Source organism: Stylophora pistillata, chromosome 11 (genome assembly GCF_964205215.1).
Source record: "Stylophora pistillata chromosome 11, jaStyPist1.2, whole genome shotgun sequence".
NCBI lineage: Eukaryota > Metazoa > Cnidaria > Anthozoa > Scleractinia > Pocilloporidae > Stylophora > Stylophora pistillata.
In genome coordinates, this window is record NC_142529.1 from 29123244 (window position 1) to 29138716 (window position 15473).

The following is a 15473-nucleotide window of genomic DNA, read 5'->3' on the forward strand; positions in this document are numbered from 1 at the left end:
AAATAGGAACGATCACCGAACTCTTCCTTTTTTCAACCATATTCATGGAGAGACCTCCTCATTCAAAATGCGTCTGTTGTATTGTATTTTATTCCTTGAGCTTGTCATTACATTAGGTATGCAATAACATTAAGAGACAGCTTTAATATTACTTTTCTCAGAGTGCGACAAACAAACCCTCTTTATTTGGATCAACTTTAGATGCAAGGGAACTTATTAAGTGCCATATTATTTGTGAGGTTCACAGTGTAATCATTATCAGCCTTGGCAAACTGAAAATGGAAAAAGTTCTCAACTCAACATTAAACACATTATGTCATTCATCAACATGGAATCGAAATTTACATAATTCTTAATAATAGAGTATTATCGTTTGTCTCACGATATAGTCACTTATGATGTGGATCGCGACGTTATGACTGCACACTATTAGCCTTCATCAGGCGATAAGGTCGACTGGTTTTGGGTCTTCTTATAAAGCACAATGCTCCCCTGTGATTGGTTGGTATTCCACCGCTGTGATTGGCGTGTTTCGATCACTGATATTAGTAGGTTGTTTTCTCGGCAGTCCGCTGTCGTGCGGCTATCCTGTTGTTGTGTTTTTTGATCGTGGCCATCCACGCTTCAGGAATTTCCATTCCGCTGTGCCTATTGATGTTGTAAAGGTGAAGTCTTATGTGAATAGCCTTTGACCCTGCAGTGTACCAGTGAGGATCAAAAATCAATAAACTTAACTTCATTCCAAAGCGGTGGTGCGCGGTGATGTGGGCGTGCTCTGAAACGTGCTCTGAAGAGCTGTCGACAACGTCCTTCAACAGGTTAAGTTACCAGAGTATATCATTACGAAGGAACTGTTAGACGCCCTTAAAAGCTTAAAAGAGGGCGATTCCATCATGGTTCTCCCAGCTGACAAGGGGCGTGCTAGCATAGTCATGGATACCAACACCTACCAAGTTAAGATGTCCAACCTTATCGAGAACGGACCATACCAGCTCCTAAACAAAGACCCGACTGACCGCTTGACCAGGAAGTTGTCCGAGAGCCTTGAAACGCAGTGGACATCTATCGGAGGCCTTTTATAACAAGATCAGACCTCGCAACAAACAGCCGCCTAGAATCTACGGTTTACTGAAGATCCACAAGGCCGACGAACCGTTTAGAGCTATTGTGTCATGCGTTAGCACCTTCGCAGATGACCTGTCCGCCCACCTATCTAATATCTTGTCTCCTTCGACAAGTAACTCGAATTTCAAAGTGACCAATTCTGCTCACTCTGCATCCACCATCAGCAGTGAGACTATCCTAGACTGACCGTTAACACGTAATTTCTGGAAATCGATCGATCTGAAACTGAAGATAACTCTGAAATAACCGGTTATGGTCAAATTTATTTCGTACACATTCCTTAAAGGATGTATTATATTTGGAAACAGATTTATCATAAAGAATGAAGCCCGTATACCTAAAAATAATAATAATAATAATAATAATAATAATAATAATAATAATGCAGGTATATTTGAAATATTTCCTCCTTTGCTTTTATTTTATTTAATTTTTTTTCCGGCCTGAGCAAATCAGCTTCGAGGAAGCGATTGAACATCAAAAGACAAAACAACGAAAAAGGAAATCTTAACTGAACTTAATCTAGGACAATTACACCTCTTGAAAGCGAGAGACGGTATGTGTAGTGTTCCACGGTCAGTGAAACATTCGGATTCAACCAAATTACATGCACACAAAGCAGATACAACTCGACACTCGACCATGTTCTTTTTTAATTCTCCTAATTCCTTTCGGCCGTACACGATTACTACAGTATCTATGCCCCAAAATATTCTCAGACATTTCGTTACTTAAGAACTCATTTGCTTGTTTCTTTTCTAAAGGTTTTTTTTTACTGTAAGCGACGAGAGATGTTTTCATCTGACAGCACCTGCCAGCCCACGATCACGCAAACTTCGCTTTCTAAATTTCAGTTACTTAAAAAGTTCCTCAGTTAGTGCACTCATTTAAAATGCGAATTCGCAATACTTCTTCTGTCACAAGAGATGCCAATTTCTTCCCAGAAGTTGCATTAAATGCAAGACTCTTTACAAATTTCTCTGTAACACGTAATTCTGTCATGTTATTCCGTCGATATATTGTAAAAGTTCCCTCTATAGATACAAAAGTTTAACGTTACAGCATCATGAAGGATAGAAAAATCCCGCAGGAAAATTTTCCCGCAAATTATCTTCGATAATAAATGATGGAACAGAGAATTAACTCTGAAGCGTAAGTTAAAGTGCTAAGGGTTCCCGTAGACATTTCTCCTTGAAGAGTTTACGTTTCTTGTTCTAAAATTGGTTTCCTTCTCATTTTTTGTACATACCTGACTCTTGTTTTACGTGTACTTTTCTTTCGTGTTGTATCATTTTTAATAAGATCATGGACTTTCGATAACGTTGGTACGTTTTTACTTAAACGGCTCCGTACATAACTCTGCTGTTTTCTACTTTTCTGAGAGGAACGTTTTAACATATTAATTGGTACTCTGCGTGGTTCACGATCACGTTTATAGCCATGGCATTCACACAAAACACGAGTACAATTATAATATACATACTTCGCATGACGAGATCTCAATTGTTGTACTTTTTATTGACATTGTAACATCATTATGTTCATGTACATTAGTCATACTGACAACTTTTTCAAGTAGATCACAGTCATCAAGAGTATTCATTATGTCTTCTTCTAAGTACATACAACTCCATGAGAAGAGCAAACCAACATTCACAATCGCTTGTACAATAATAGTGATGATGTACGAAATACCAAATCGTACTTTACAAGTATTGAACCCAATCAAAACCAACAACAGAAACAGGATATATAACGGAAGAGCTAAGCTTAAATGTTTAACCTTGTTATTCAAATTGCTTCAGTCAGTATTATCCAATTCGCTGTTGTTAGCGCCACCTTCGAAGTTGTGTTCACGAACATTCTTGATTTTTTCAGCAAGTTAGGTGTTCGTCTAAGCATCATAGTTTGTTGTTGAATCGGCTGTCACAGTTATGCCAGCATTTTCGTAGTTTGAACTCACATATAGCTCATTCGTTACCTCGTGAGAACTAGTAAAGAACATTGTACATTTAGCTAGCTCTCAAGCTCTAGAATTTGTGGACCGGCCCATTCCGTAAACGCTCGAGATCATTTGGTGTGGCCTTACCACGAACGTGTGCGTTTGTATGTGAGATGAGCGTACAAGACAGGAATCTTTGTCAAGCGGTCTTAACAAAACACAGCATTCTGTAAATTATGCTGTTTACGAAGAGCGAGCACATGACAACGCAAGTTGTCGCACTCTCACCCCCAGTTTCCGCGGTTTACGCAAGGAACCCCTGGGACCATGACCTCCCGCTTAGCTCAATGGATAGAGCGCTGGACTGTTGTGCGGGAGGTCGAGGGTTCGAGCCCCGGCCGGACCAACACTCAGGGTCTTAAAATAATTGAGAAGAATTTGCTACCTTTTTATAACATCAAGAAATGGTTAGATGTTCTAGTCTTCTCGGATAGGGACGAATAAATGGAGGTCCCGTCTCCTGCAGGGTTGGGGTAGGAGACGTTAATAAAAAAAAATAAAAATAATGATAAAACAGTTTTTAACGTGGAGAAACACTTAGCTAGAAGCTAGTTTACAGGTTTTCCACCAAACGACCGAAACAAATAATTCAAATTGAAAATAACATAAATAAGAATCCCAACTGACCGGAGGCAAACCAGTTGGCTATATTACAAGCATGAACGAGGATTTGAACTCGGTGCTACCTGAAACAAATCCAAGTAGTGGCCAGGGCGGGACTTGAACCCGGGAGCGGCGGATCGCAAGTCGGACACGCTGACCACTCGGCCACGCTGCCTTCGTTAATTTCTCACACACGAGATTAGTGTGTGATTGATGTCCTCCCCTGGGGTGGGATGGGTGGCATATTGGGCGCACTTAATTTGGAGCCTCGCTCTGTTGTGTGATCCTCACCACACTCTGATGAAAGTGATTAAAATAAATAAAAAGCCCGAGTAATGAAATCCAGAGAGGTCTTTACCATAGAAGTTCAACCTGGTATCGTCTCGGTTGATTTTATTTCTGATAAATGTATACTACACTCTTCGTGGTAAAATAATGGATAAAAGAACTCTTCGCAAACTAAATATCTCGTAACTAACCCTCACATCTCGTAAATATTTCTCTGGGAGAAGTATTTTGGTTAAATAAATCAGAACAAGGCAAAAACTAATACTTTCTATAAACTAAATTATTCAAAGATGACCTTCATTTTTCGTAAACATATAATGTTACTCACACTTCCCTGTCCAAGAGTGTCGGTTACAAAATAAAGCTTTTTCAAAGGGTTTCACGAAAGCTCGGTGATGTCTGCTTTTCTTATATAATTACCCTTTAACTACAACCAATCGATTTAAACGCATTTGATATTGCGTTTTGCTATTAGATCTGACTGGCCACTTCTATGTCCTCTCACTTCGTTTTCAGTGACCCTTCTTTTGGTTTCCTTGCGAAAACAATTCAAAAAACAAAAGAAAAAAATCTCAGAGCCTTCAACCCACACTATGGCGTCAACGTGGTCGTATGAAAATTACGACTGAGTTAAATGACTAAAGAAACCGGTGCACAAAAAACGGAGACTGGGGACATATTCCCACCGTAGTCACGTGGGTACATAGAGCTTCCTTCATCCGCTTCCAGGCCTCTTCTGTTTCACCATCTTCTTCATCATATTCCTGTTCAAAAATGACAACAAAAGAGTTCGAGTGAAACTGCTGAAACAGATGAGGATGAGTGCAAGTAAGTAGGTCTTTTCCAAAGCCTATCTGTTGTTTATAGGAGACGGGCTGATAGCAGGAAAGAAAGGGAATTTATAAAAGAAATAATTGTTACCGGATCGCATTGAGTTTCTCTTCCACCGACTCCCACGGATTGCGTTCTTCACTGAATTCAAGAAGTTCTAGAGACAAAGCTAAGATTAAGTCTAAGAACATAAAGAACCTTACCAGCTGTTAAGGTATCAGAATGCAAAATTAACGATGTTTCCTTTTTCAACTGAGTATCAAACTGAGAGAAAGGCCTACTTCAGCTCTAGAGAGTAAAAAATAACAAACAAGACTACAATAAAAAAACCCTGAATTTTCAGATTGCTACATATTAAAATACAGGTGGAAGCAGTCCTACTCGAATACTTCACACAGACCTTGCGCGAGTTTCATTTCACTGATCCAGTCTCCCTCTTTGTAATACTTTACACGCAAATTCTGCATAAAAAAGGAAAGATATAAAAATAAATCAACCATTCAGCTCATTCCTCAGTTGCAGAGGAATGCAAGTATTCATAAGCTCCTACTTTCTCTGCCAGTTTGTTTTTCCATGACGGCCACACTCACATGTAACAGTAACGCATACTGCCACTTAGCGCTGGTCACGCACGCTGGCGCACACCAACAGTGTTATGCTTACTTACCAGGAAAGGAAATCTTTCCATGCGAGTTAGCTGTAAAATACCATCCGCATCATATTCTAAACGAGCGACTTTCTTGGCCTGTGTGTAGGTTGTACTCATCTGAGCAATGAGAATGTTGAAGAGAATCACAATCACAGTCCCCATGTAGGTCATCGTCAACAGAATAGAGAGCCAACTGCAAAATAAAAAAAAAAAAAAATTATAGGTACTCATGTCGTTAAATCCACTTTTACTTTAAGTGTAATTAAGTCTTCCGACGGTCATGAAATCCAGACAAATCAAAAGTGGGGAAACATTTCCCACTTATTAAAGAAATTTCAACTTACTTGAGATTTGAGTAGTCGGCAGCTATTGGTGTCTGATCAGACAGTGCGCGAAAGCCACTCAATAACACATCTCCGAAGTCACTTATGTTAAGAGAAAAATATTTTTAGGTTAGATTGCAACACATAAACCGTGTTGAAGCTGAATTAAAATTTTAGGCATTTCGTTAAGCTTCCTTTAACAGTAATAGTTTTCTTAAAGAGCGCACTATGAAGGTCAAACAATCAAATAACTCAACAGTAGTGTTAAATAAACATAATTCACCCAGAAAGTATAGGACACACCTAAACTGTTGGTTTTCAGTGGAGTAACTTAGTGATAAAGACAAAGCACCACAGAAGGAAAGAAACATCACAATAAAAACTGCCATGGATCTCGTGACGTCGTGTAAAATGATCTTCGCCAGGGTCTGTGTGTATAATCCTGTTGTCCTAGTAAAGATCAACGGCTTTATTAGATCAAAGAAAAATATTACGAGGCACTGAAATAATAAAATCCTTCAAAAACCTTACTCAAATAACAATAGTTTTCGAAAATCTTTAGAGAACTGTTAAAGGGGGGATAGACGCGAGGTCCTGCATCTCCATGCCAACTAAGAGGCCATTTAAACCAAGTAATTTGAATAAATTATATCAACAAACTTGAAATGGTAAATTGGCCACCGTTACGATTATAAAAGCTGACGTTTCGAACGTTAGCCCTTCGTCGAACCAAGCTTTCCGTGAGCTTTAAATGTTTCGATATTATAATCTACCTCTTCCTGGACTGCTGATAAAGAATAACATAATTTATTAATGATAATAATCGAACTTTCTTCTCTTGGCAGTTTTTTTTTTCGTTTTCTGAAACATTTTCTGTGAAACTTCTGAAAGCCATCATTAGGTTTTCAAATTGTAGATGTGGCATTTCTTTGCAAATTTAATTTTTGAGTCTCGTTTAACAAAAACTAAAACCTCAGCCAACTACACGAGTGAGATTCACCAATAAGATTCCCACTATAAACTTTCCTCATTCTAATTTGCAAACTTTGAAGTTTACGTTGTCAGGCAAGAAAGCTTAAAGATCCTTAGGAAGTTGAACAAGAAAGCTAAAGAAGCCACCAGCCACTGAGCTTTATTTTGTGTGTACCGTAAGGGTATTATACACAGGATCAGCAGCAGGCCTAACCAGTCAAACAGGGTCATCCACGCTGTGAAGTACGAGTTCCCCTCTCTAAAGGAAACCAGACAAAAAATTTTTTTCATTCAACTACTTAAATTCTTGTATTTTTCACCTTTCACTCAGGTCCCACCAATTTTCTATATTTGAATCACACACCACCTACAATTACTCTACTTACTTTGACAGAAGGACAAAAGGCTTATGTTCGGAATTGATTGTGTGCTAATTAACTCAACCTCTAAACTACTATGAAGTCTTCCCTTCCTAATCTATAAAAACTTTTTGCAAGGAGAAAATGTCCTTAAATTTAATAAAACATCATCATTGTGTCTTAGTCTGATTTCAGCTCTCACTAAAATTACATACTTACATTCTCATTCGATTAATTTCTTCACATATGTAAAAGACCACCATAATAAGGGTGAAAATCTCACAAAATCCCCGCAGTGAGTCTGCTTCACCCCCATATTGCAAGGGGTCCACTGTCGTGGAAGCATGCAGCAGAGAATATGACAAACACAACAAGAAAATCACATACAATGCTGCTTGAAGGCTGTGGAAAAAAATGCGGTTACAGATTTTATATTAAGTACTAGTATGTCTTACATGATATTGAAACATTATTTTCCTTTTATTTGTGTTCTTTTTTAACTGCTAATAATAAAAGCTAAACTGGCCATATCATGCTATCTAGCTAAATCACAAAATAATCAAGTTCCTCCTTGGCAAAGAGAAAGGTAAGGACTTTTAATAAACACCCTGATAGATGATTTTTCTTATTTTATACTTCATATATTTTTCTTCCCTTATAAATCCACTCTAGCAACTTTAGTCATCAGTGAGACAATTTGTCTGTTTAAGTGAATTAAATGATATTGGCAAGCAAACTATTCAATTTTTTCACTGTGATTGCATGATATGCATCTAAATTTCAACAATTACCTCAGAAACAAATGTCCATAACTTTTCCATTTTGTTTTAACCAGCATTCTGACCATGGGATGTTGCAGAGCTTCCTGAAAAAACTTAAATGTCTAGGCAAGAATATAAATGTTCTAAAACTGGAACAACAAGAAATTTTCTTGCTTGTAGCATACCAAAATATTTTTATTGTAGGTGTTGGTTGTTCTTCAACTCTTAAGTGCATTTGTTGAAACAAACATGGCAGGATAACTAAACAAAGAATAATAATTTTTTTAAAATGTTATCCTTGCCTTATTTCTGTTCTTTGCAATGACATGTAAACAAGACTTGTCCCTACAGTTGAAATATTTGTTTTCTGTCTGTCCTTGTCCATCTGGCAAGCTGACTTTTGGTGGCCGTCCTCCCTCATCACCATCCAACACTTCATAATAAAAATGGTAGTCCAAAGGATCATCTGTGATTGTACGCCAGGCACCCTCAACTACCTCCTTCTCTTTTTCATTTTCATAGCTATCTTTGCGTTTTGGAAGATGTGGCCAGTGAGGCAGCATCATCTGATCCAGTACAGCTACTAATGTTTTCTGTAGAAAGTACATAGTTACATAGAGTGTATACCAGCTGTACATTTCTGAATTGTTACTTAAATGTAAAATATTACAGCTGATAGATTGAGGTCTTTGTTGATGACATGAAGAATTCAGGATGAAGGAAACAATTTACAGAAAGAGATCTGTTCATAACCAATGATCATGAAGTACTTTAATCATGTGCTGTTTAAAGGAACAGTCCTGCATTTTTAGTTGATAAATACACAAATTTAAAATACGTACCTTCATTTTAGGGTTCTCAATAATGGACTTAAAGCTAAAGAAAGATGGGTGAGGATTTGCCACATCAAATGGTCTCCAAACAAATAATCTCTGTACCCTGATGACAACAAGATAGTACTATATAACATGTCAAAAAATGTAAATTCCACAACACTTAGACTTTGAAAATATATATAATTCCAATTTTTCAGCCTCTTTCATAATTTCATTTCTTCCTTGGAAAATGCTTTGTAAATTAAACAGCATTAGAAGAAACCTGAAACTGAACTTAACCCTTGTGGGGTTGTAGTAATTGAATAATGTAGCTTAGTGTTGGACTTCTCCAGGTGAGCAAGTGAGCAGAAAAAGTTGAGTGACTGTCTACCTTGCTTGAAAGCTCTATTTTGAGAACATTCCCCCGCAATTTAACAAGTGGGAAGAATCTCTTTAAAGTTTCAGTAAGCATGCACTTACTTATTGTGCCACATCATCCTGATTAAATATGCAGCCACCTCATCATTTTCAGCTAATAAAGCCAACTCAGTTGGTACCATAGTTCTCTTTTTCCTAACTACTTCTGTCTGCATGGTTAAAAGCACAGGATACTTCTTCACAAGTGTTTTGGTGACATGTAAAAATCCCAGTTCTGAGGTGTAGTGCAGCAATGTTTTCCTTGCTTTGTCTTCTTCATCTCTGAATGTCTGATATTTGTTATTTGCATTTAGCTCACTTTCTAAAATAATCTCCAAAAGACTATCTATCTGCAAGACAACAACATTCTAGGTGTAATTATGAATGAATAATGGATTTCATCATCTCAATGTTATCATCACACTTAAGTTGGAAAGAAATTCAATTGTTTCATAGCTTTGTAGCTTTGTAGAAGGCAACATGGTCAAGTGGTCAACGTGTCGGACTTGCAATCCGCCACTCCCGGGTTCAAGTCCCACCCTGGCCACTATTTGGATTTGTTTCACGGTAGCCCCGAGTTTCAAATCCTCGGCCATGCTTGTAATATAGCCAACTGGTTTGCCTTCGGCCAGTTGGGATTCTTAACAGCGTTACTTTCAATTTGAATAATTTGTTTAAGTTGTTCCGTGGAAAACCTGTAAACTAGCTTCTAGCTATGTGTTTCTCCATGTTAAACTGTTTATTATTATTTTATATTTAACCTTATAGGCTCAATCGTGTGTACATGTGAAGTTCTAATTTTCTAACTGGTACTGCACACTGAGTACATGATCACTATGTCTAATGCCACCTGATTTTCTTCAGTGTTCATACACCCTTCAGTGCCAAATAATTATAAAATTACTTTACATATAATCCCCACATATAAATTATATATTTTTACCTTCTGTTCAAGGCCTAACAATCTATCAGGATTATCTTTGTACTGTTTAGATGCTGGCCACTCTCTAAGCATCACAAGTGCTGGATCTGCACTGTCCAATTCTCCATTATCTCTGTACTTCTGGGCCAGTCTTTCAACAGTAACTACATCCATGGCTCTACTCCATGACAGTCCGAGACTCTGCCTTAAACGAACCTACACACAAACAGATGACAGGTGTTTTTCCTTTACACTGGATTAGTAGGACAGCCGCAAATGGTAAACAAGAAAAGCCTGGTTAGCATTTCGTTGCAAAATCTTTCTCCACTACCTTGTCATTTACCTGTTTAAAAAATATCAGAGGAACCAAGAATAGTTTTCAAGAGAAAGCTCTGTGTTCTACAGTTATCCATTACAAGTGATCACATCTGCAAATACCAAAGACAGGTTCCCATATGTACTTTCGATTCGCCATTGTTGTTCACAAAGGTGCAACGCTCAATTATGAGCCAAAGTTTAAAATTCTTCGGGCTTTATGGTTCAAAATGTTGTTAAGATCTAACTGATAAAGATTTACCTTTTTGGATTTATTTATCTAAGCTTACCTTTCGCCAGAACTCCTGATCGTATTCATTTTGAAAGCCATCTTCTTGATGATGATTAATGTCAACTTCAGGCTGAGGTTCGTGTTTATTGTTAACAATTTTTCCGTTACGCTCTAACAGGTCTTGGTCTTCTTTACTCATTTTTGAATCACTAATAGTCAGCCGTAGCTGTTCATTTAAATGCAGCTCTTGCAGCCTCTCGTGGTTTCTCGGTGACAGAGCTAAATGACGTATACGCATGCGCTAGGTTTTGCCGCGGAAAGGCGGAAACACGGATTTTGAGTCGTTCACATGGTATTCTGTTGCTTCGAGGCGTCGTTTTCTTTTACAGAATAACCTCCAAAAACTTGGTACACCCCCTAAAAACTTTCAAAAATCAATTATCTCCTTAAAACCTCTGGAAATAGGAAAATGCCTTCGACGAAAACAGAGTTCCTCGGCTTTAAAAGTCAGCTCTTATCATTTTTCCGCTAATTTCGATAAATGTTAGACCTAGGACACTGGAGCCCGCGTTGTTGACCGCATACCCTCTGACATATCGTTTCATTATTCAGCTCTGTCACCACTGTCACAGACGGTACAGACAGTACGGGCAACACAGCGGTCGCTCACTAAGCATGCGCAAATGGATCAGTCAGGGGGATTTCTGCTGGCCATTTTCCACTCTAAATAATCAAGGCACCTGCACTGGTCGCAGTCGTGGAGAGATTTGTAGATAGTTGTTACTTTCAAATGTTTTGCGATTGAGCCAGAGAAGGATATGGACTTACGAACATTCAACTGAACAGGGGCGTAGCTAGGGGGCGGGGGGTGATCTTGAAGTGCCCATCTAACCCCCTTTTTAACTTTGTAGTCCTTTTTTAAATCAAACACAGCGTGGTGGTCGACATGAAAATCTGGCGAGTACCCTCTGTTTGACTAAGCGTGACCCCCCCCCCCCCTTTTGAAAATCCCGGCTACGCCCCCGCTGAATCAATAATTTGTCATTAGCACAAGGGAAATATTTGGATGCTAGGGTGTAGGCTACCTTTGTCTTAGAATGGTAGGAGATTATACGAAATATTTCTTTCCCAAATTTGGAACAGTTGCAACGTCAAGGTCCGTCCATAGGCCTCTTGCCTATAGTTTACAGGGAATTGCGCAAGCCACAGATTCACCCGATTCATTTGGTTGCACCTTCTTGCATCAAATCCTGCCGACCAATGCAAACCATGCAGCGCCAAGCGTTACAAAAACTATACACGCACAGAATTTCGACATAAACAAGAATGCACGCTTTAACTGTTACCCACTGCCAGCAGATCAGATCATGGTATCAACACGATCATGCGCGCTTTGGAGAATACGCTTTGTGTGCGTGGTCATCTCAGTCTTTCGCGCATCTTAAATCAAAACAATAAAATAATCTCTCGCATTTGCTTTTGTTCTAGGCAAATTCAGAGGTGAAATAAAATTCTCACGTCACATTTTTTTACAGGCATCCAACTCATGATCATTTCGCATGTCTTCCCCGGCTTGGTACATATCATAGCTTATATCCGAAAATGCTCTCTTGTACTTGTTGTAAACGGTTGGCTGTTGCACTTTAGGTTACCTATCTCAAAGGTAGAGTCAAACCAGTCAGTTTCAGTCACACTTGCAATTGTATAATTCGATTTCAACGACGAACCTTAGTAGGTAGGGCTTGTTTGTTCGTCTCTCTGTATCCTCACCCGTCCGAATTCAAGAAGTCAGAAATGAAGTACGTCATGTTTTTGCACACTGAAGGCGAAAAGATCAAAGCTAGAAAATTAAGAGATTACTTGCAGGGTAGGCTGTGGAACATAGCAGATTTGAGAACTATCGCCCAAATATCGGCAGAGGAACAGGATTTCAGATGTGAACTTCGCTGCCATGGGGACTGCGTCGTTTTGGTGGCATCACACCACACCTCTTCCCTTATCAAAGGAAGACAACAAGAAGTTGACGACGATTTGCTCACTTTTGATGGAAAGGTAATAAACGAAGAGTTCGCGGGAAACAAAGAATTTATTGACAAACTGATAATTGTATACTTGACAGACGAAAGGGCCAGTGATGATTGGATCCCAGACGATCTTGATGAAAAGAGAATCTATAATCTGCAGGGCGAAAAAATTGTGGAAAGTCCGTTGCTGTACCAGCTTGAATATTCCATAAGGAAAATATTGCTTGGAGATTCCTTTATGATGTAAAAAACGAACCGTTTCATAGAATACGAGACAGTGAAGCTGAAAGACGCTCAGTAAGAACTCCGATTTGATCTACTTTTGTGCTGTTGGGGAGAATTTGCTCCAGTGCTTTGTGTTACAAATTGCATATTTTAAGGTCACATGGTGTGCAATCAGAAATAGTTACTGCCGAAAGACGTATAAGTAAAAAGTTCGAAAACTGATTTTCTTGACATTCGATTAGAATGTAATTACGTAATAATTAACTACTAAGAGATATGTAATCTGTCTTACGGATGGAACGAAATGCCACGGAAACCACAATCGAAAGATGGATAAAACGTTACATTCATGATATTAATATGTGTGAGAAAATGACACAATAGTTGAGTAAATCAGTGATCAACACGACAGACTGACAACGCTACATTTGTGCAATCAATTCACGATTATAAAAGTACTGCTTAATTTACAAATTTGTGTGAAAAATAAAATGTCACTGTCATAAACTTATGCAAACAAAAAAAAAAACAAAAAAAGGTGTTAATTGCTTAAACATATTAAGGAGAAGGCGAGAATTACACAGTAATGAATATTTCCTATGAAGGCTCTATGACTAGGTTTACACTAGAGGAGAGTTTTCCGGATTCGTAAATGTTTCCGGATTTATCAATTTTGGAGTATTCGGATTTGTAGGCGTTTACACTGAAAGGATATTCGGATTCCTGACCGTTTACACACAACGACAACTCCGGGAACATTCGAAATAGAATGGTTACCAAGCCCAGTGGTGTTTCGTCGTTCGATCGACAAAGTGAAAATGCCTCCCCCAAAAAAGGCTAGAGTAGATCCAGATGCCACTGAGCCAAATTTGAGTTGGACAGATGCCAAGCAGGCTAAGTCGACGGCGATTAAGTGTGGCTGGCGTTAAACTTCCTTGCAATAATAATTTTCGTTTCTTCAGAAATACTACGGTACACATGATAAAATTTATCGCCTGAACCTGCAACAAGATTAGGCAACCGGAGACCGCCAGCAATGTTAGCACCAGATCCATTTTGGTTTCACCGCAAGCTCAAAAGATTGCAGGTGGAAATAATATCCGGATTCGAGAAAAAAAGCGGTTACACGACAAAACTTTCCGGATTCAAAAGTTATCGGATTCAAAGTTCCCACTTTAAATTCCGGATTCAAAATCTCCGGAGACACGACCAAACCGGGAAGTTTTTATTTCGGATTCGTCCACTTTCGTGTAAACGGCAGAATGAATCCGGTACTAACACGTTTCGGATTCATTACGAATCCGGAACAATTTCCTCTAGTGTAAACCTAGACTATATCTCTATGAGATCTTTACCAGGCTCGAGAAATGTTTGGATCTTCAGAGAATACTCCAGTTTCGCGTTCTGTGCTGATAACCGCTGTTCGAATGTTTGCAGATACTGCCAAGCGTGAAAACGAGGCTAACCCTGTATCATATCATTGTAGTATACAAACAAACCAAGTGCGAGCGTGTAAAAATCTTGATTTTTTTAACTTATAAGAGCTCTTTGTAGTAAACATTTACGTCGAAAAATGCGGCGAAGGCTGCCTGATGGACACAATTCAGAAGATAGAGGACTTTCAAAAGCTTACACTGAAATATTTGAGAGAAGTATTGAAAGTAGAAAACCAGCCATGTGGCGGCAAGAAGGCTGATCTTGTCCTAAGATGTCAAGCTATTTATCAAAGAAAAGTGGTCTGCGTCGAGCCTGGCAACGTTTCAAAACAAGAACAGCCATTGATATCGTTGATTTCGAACACCAAAAGTGACCACGAAATAACGTACGAAGTTTTGTCTAGAGATCAAGCCCCTCGGAGATGTGAGTGGAGCAAGGACTTGCGAAATATACCGTCGTTCAACCTCGTAAACTCTACGACTATGGAATATGGATGGCTCTGCTCCTGAAAAATATAAACACCAAAGTTTAAAGTAATCTTGAGTTCAACTTGATACTTTGATAGTCTTATATTAATAAAGAAATATTCCAAATCTTCAAAGCTAAGTGAATCGTACGAAAAGAAACATTGCAATTTGCTCAACTTAAGTTATAACTTATATAGCTTACATAAAACTCAAGAGCTCACTAAAAGCTCACATTTTACGGGCAGTCTTATAGGCATACAAAAACATGCCTAGTCGTAGCCTGTACCGCGTTCCTCCTGGAGGTTTGCATAGGTCATTTTCCTTAAAATGATGGCCGCATACGACCGTTGAAGGTTTCACGTAAAAGCCGTCTCTGCCGTGCTGCCGCTTGATTAAATTGCACCATCGATTTCGAAGCGATGGCTTGGTTGGAAACTTTAAGCAGTGAATTTTCGATGGTGTTCCGTCGCTTAGATATTCAAAATTATTACAAGCTACAACTGAACACTGCTTCCCTCGGCTTCTATGTTTTCTGTGGAGCTTTGGTTCGTTCATAGTGCTTAGAGAGCCAACAACAAATCTAAAACGAAATTTTCGCGCTGTTTTTTTTCAAGTGTTATACAGGGATAGCCTCGATTTCAGGTTTACATTTGCGCCTGCAGTGCATGTACAGCGGCATTTCGCGGAACGAGCAAAGGGAGTATTC

At 38.8% G+C, this 15473-nt stretch overlaps 1 protein-coding gene and 1 long non-coding RNA gene across 2 annotated transcripts in view; both read right to left on the bottom strand.

Moving 5' to 3' along the window:
* LOC148721062 (uncharacterized) overlaps window positions 1-15473 on the bottom strand; it is an 87306-nt gene that overhangs the window by 55077 nt on the left and 16756 nt on the right. The gene's annotated exons all lie outside the window — the stretch shown is intronic.
* Window positions 4107-10968, bottom strand: LOC148721067 (uncharacterized). The gene is made up of 14 exons (XM_088738018.1): window positions 10673-10968; window positions 10089-10283; window positions 9209-9495; window positions 8756-8852; window positions 8216-8506; window positions 7944-8017; window positions 7372-7554; window positions 6879-7052; window positions 6125-6271; window positions 5843-5923; window positions 5517-5691; window positions 5250-5310; window positions 4940-5006; window positions 4107-4782 (listed from the first exon to the last, which is right to left on the bottom strand). Exons 1-14 carry the CDS (start codon window positions 10910-10912, stop codon window positions 4734-4736), a joined length of 2121 nt encoding a protein of 706 aa, XP_088594144.1. The 5' UTR covers window positions 10913-10968; the 3' UTR covers window positions 4107-4733.